The following is a 4,325-nucleotide window of genomic DNA, read 5'->3' on the forward strand; positions in this document are numbered from 1 at the left end:
TTGAAGAAGCGGATTATTTATTTCTACTCATTAATTATTAATTAATGTTTGCTATAAAAATTGACAAAAGGTTGTTTGTTAACGAGAAAGCTAGAAATAAATAAGACTTTTTTTTTTATTTTTTTTTTATTTTTTATTTTTTTGCCGTTGGTCCTTCCATTATACATCAAAAAGTGGACAATATCCCTTTCATTTTTTTTCTTTTTACAACATCCCTCTATTTTTCAAATTTGTGTTTCAGTGTCCCTCCGTCAACCAAACGTTAACTTTGGACGTTTAGTCTCATCACGTGTATGAAATGTGATGGGTAATTTCGTCTTTTTTTTTTATCATCTGGCAATATTATACCTTAATTGAAAACCCTAATTCCTCATTTCACACAGCATCCTCTCATTTGTCTCTAAAAAATTAAAAATTGAAGATCATAACCGCCATGTCTTGGCAGATTCGTGCACCAGAGTTGGATCCAATGTCAATCGATGACATATACGGTATGTATTTATATACTTATATACTTTAAATTTTGCAATTGCAGATATAAGAACCCTAGACCCGATTAAACCCTAATTTTATTATTATTATTATTATTATTTTTTATTTTTTCTGAAGATTGTTACCCTGATTTGTTCACAATTATCTTACATCATGGTGGTTATCTAATGAAAAAAGGGACTGGATTGGTTTATACTGGTCAAACCACCATAATGCAATTGAATGCAGTTCTTAGGAAATTAGGTTATGATTATGAAAAAGTGGTTACATTTAGGTTTCTTGAACCGAATAAACCGTTGGATGTTGGGTTACAACTTTTAGTTGACCATGAAGATATTACCCGGATGCTTATGCATATGGAAATGGACTCATCAATTAGGCAATTTAATGTGTATGTTGAGCATGAGAATACAACTGAAAAGAGGTTACTAATTGAAAAAAATGATTATATCCCAGTTAATGAAGAAAATGATGATATCCCAGTTAATGAAGAAAATGAAGCCGAAGATATTGATTATCTAGATGATGAGGATCATTACCTTGAAGATGCTGATGTAGACATGAAACGTTCAGGTTTAACATTGATAAAGAAAGTGAGTTTATGGGCAATGGTTCTAAGGTGTTCAACAATGATGAGGTTGAAACTGAAGTGGATTGTGAGGTAGAGGAATTGAATATTGATGGGTTTGAGAGTTATGATGATGAAAGTGATGCGGAAGCAGTTAGGAAAAAGAAAATTAGTTGCATAAAACAACAAGTTGAAGCAAATGCAGAGATAGGAAAGACCTTCTTTTATCTAGGGCAGAAGTTTGAATCTAAAGAAGAGGTTAAGGATGCAGCTATACACCGTGCTATTAAAACTAGGAGAAAACTTGTTTTTGTTAAGAATGATAAAAAAGGATTAGGGTTAGATGTGAAGGACTTGTAACTAAACCTGTTGTTGAAAATTCAAAGTCAAACAATGAGGATGGTAGTCAAAAGAGTGATGTGGGACCTAGTGAGGTGGGAAGAAAAAAGAGATGTGTGAAGAAAAAAAGCATTAAAGTCGATTTATGTGGGAAGAAAAAGGACAAAACAGTGAAGGGTAAATCCAAGAAAGTTGATAAGGGGGAATCTTCTTGCTCCAAAAAAAAAAAATAAAAAAAAATAGAGTGGGTAAAAAGAAAATTGAATATTAAATGTGACTGGGTGTTGTTGGTGTCAAAAGCCAATGGTTCTAATGAATGAGTAGTATCAACCTACAAACCCCATCACACATATAAAAAACCAGACACCTACCATTCTGCAATTACAAGTTCTTAACAACCAAAGTCTTGCCTCAATTATCAACCAATCCTAAAATACCAATTAAAGCTGTGAGAGCTAATTTGGAAACAGATCTTGAACTTCAGATCTCAGAATATAAAGCATATCAAGCTTTCAGAACTGCAACTAGGATAATGCAAGGTGGTATCAATCACAATATGGGGAACTTAGAGATTATATCTTGGAACTGAAGAGGTCTAATCATGATATAACTGTGAAACTTGAAGTTGAGTCTGGAAACCTTAAATCTACAACTAGGGTTTTTAAAAGAATTTACATATGTATTAGTGCATTGAAGAAAGGGTTTAAAGAGATAGGCAGAGATTTGTTGGGATTAGATGGTTGTTTCATGAAGGAACCAGCCGTTGGTTGTATTTTAACAGTTGTAGGTATAGATTCTAACAATGGCATTTATCCTCTTGCCTATTCCATTGTTGAGAAAGAACAAGGGTCATCATGGACTTGGTTCTTAGGGTGTTTGGGTGAAGATCTAGGATTGTGCACCAACTCTAACTTCACATTCATATCAGATAGAAAAAAGGTTTGACCTTTCTAAGCTTTAACTTTTTAATTTGTATATTTAATTTGTATAGTTAATTTGTATAGTTAGTCTGTAATTAGTTTTAACTTTGCTTAATTTGTATTGTTGTGGTTTGATACAAGCTGTTGATAAGTTGTTTCCATGTGCTGAGCACATACATTGCCTTAGACATATTCATGGCAATATGAAAGGTCAGTTTAGGGGTGTTGCATATAAAAACCATTTATGAAGGTGTGCTACTGTGACAACAATCCCTGAGTTTGAAAATGCAATGAGAGAGCTAAAGGAATTTGATAATGCTGCTTTATGAATGGTTAATTAAGATTCCACCTCATCAATGGGCTAGAAGTCATTTCACTAGAAGAGCACTATCTGATGTCTTGCTTAGCAACATGTGTGAGGGTTTTAATAGGTGGTTGGGTGATGCCAGGGATAAACCCATTGTGACAGCTTTGGAGTAAATTAGGAAATATTGTATGAAAAGGATAGTTAATGTAATCAAGAAAAAAGACAAGTGAGATGGACCTTTAATCATTGCAGCTACCAAGTTGTTTGAAAAAATCAAATCTGATGCTAACAGATGCTTTGTTTTATGGGGAGGAAACCAAAAATATCAAGTTAGTGGACAATCAATGAATGGACAACCATAAGAACAATGTGTTGTTGACATGGAGACTAGGAGTTGTGCATGCAGAAAGTGGGAGTTAACTGGCATGTCTTACAAACATGCAGTGGCAGTGAACTGGAATATGGTGGAAAATGGTACGGAAGTTGGTGATCTAGAATCATGGTGTCATGATGTTTATAAGTTGACCACTTTGAACAACACCTACCAGTTTACAATTGAGCCCTTGAGTGGAAGGCATTTATGGCCATCAGCTGGGAATTCGTACAAACTAGTAGCCCCAAAAAAGGTTTCTATTCCTGGGAGACCTAAGAAAAAAAGAAGGTTGTCTGCTAATGAGATTGATGACATTGGTGAAGGAGGTAAACTTTCAACACAAGATATGTAGTGTAAACTTTCATTCATGTTACTTATTAGACTAGTCTACTTATTATTTAGTGTAAACAGTCACTCATGGTTAATTTGGGTAACTATTTTACAGGCAAGTTAAAGAAATATGGTAAGTGTGGAAAATTTGGGCATAATAGGAGAGGTTGTGATGGAAGTGGGAATGGGAAGAAGGTCAAGGCTGCTGGAAATGTGAATGGGAAAAAGAAGAAGTGAATATCAAGTTAATTGCTTTTGAGATGTCTTTTTTGGAACTATGTAATGCTATGTAATGGCAGTTTATGTATTAGGATTGAACATGTCTTTTATTGAACTTGTAATGGCAGTTTATGTCTTTGTTATGGGTTGAACATGTCTTTTGGGATGTCTTTTGTGGAACTTGTTACTTTAATGACACTTGTTATGGTTTATGTAATGGTTTGAACTTGTTACTTTAATGTCTTTTGTGGAACATGTCTTTCTTTGTGGAACATGTCTTTTGAACATGTGTGAGGTTTTTAATGGTACTTTAATGGTACTTTGATTGCAAGTGTTAATGTCAAAACAAATGGTACTTTGATTGCAAGTGTTAATGTCAAAACAAATGGTACTTTGATTGCAGGTGTTAATGTCACAAACAAAGACAAAGTGTTAACAATGTGACCAAAAGATTCATTCTTTACTAATGCACCATTGTAACAACCAAAACAAAAGAGATGAACATAAGTGATCAAAAGATACTAAATTTCAACCCAAACACATTACATAATTCTTACATTGTTCATCTTGTTAAAGAAGTAAATTGCAAACAGAAACCAGCTAACAAAGAACATTAACTTCCATTTCCTAGCTCTTTCTTCTTGATTTCTAAGCCTTTCATAAACTGAAACTAACACTGAATTCGGAGGATCGCACCAAGCAAAGAAAGAGCAACCTGACCTCTGCAACATATAAAAATGAATTTAAGTTTAGCAATTTGAATTTTTTACGAATTAG

The 4,325-nt window shown here is 33.8% G+C and overlaps 1 protein-coding gene across 1 annotated transcript; it reads left to right on the forward strand.

Annotated features, from left to right (window-relative positions):
• The first annotated feature begins 3,006 nt into the window (after positions 1–3,006).
• On the forward strand, positions 3,007–3,566 carry LOC139840508 (uncharacterized). The gene is made up of 2 exons (XM_071830775.1): positions 3,007–3,325; positions 3,445–3,566. The coding sequence occupies exons 1-2, from the start codon at positions 3,007–3,009 to the stop codon at positions 3,564–3,566; spliced, it is 441 nt and encodes a 146-aa protein (XP_071686876.1).
• The last annotated feature ends 759 nt before the right edge of the window (positions 3,567–4,325 follow it).

Source organism: Rutidosis leptorrhynchoides, chromosome 1, assembly GCF_046630445.1.
Source record: "Rutidosis leptorrhynchoides isolate AG116_Rl617_1_P2 chromosome 1, CSIRO_AGI_Rlap_v1, whole genome shotgun sequence".
Lineage (NCBI taxonomy): Eukaryota > Viridiplantae > Streptophyta > Magnoliopsida > Asterales > Asteraceae > Rutidosis > Rutidosis leptorrhynchoides.

Excerpts from the sequence above, each read along its gene's own strand:
- LOC139840508 (XM_071830775.1), top strand. The coding sequence starts at position 3,007 with ATGGAGACTAGGAGTTGTGCATGCAGAAAGTGGGAGTTAACTGGCATG. Across the intron at positions 3,326-3,444 it reads TGATGACATTGGTGAAGGAG|GCAAGTTAAAGAAATATGGT; the intron begins GTAAACTTTCAA and ends ACTATTTTACAG.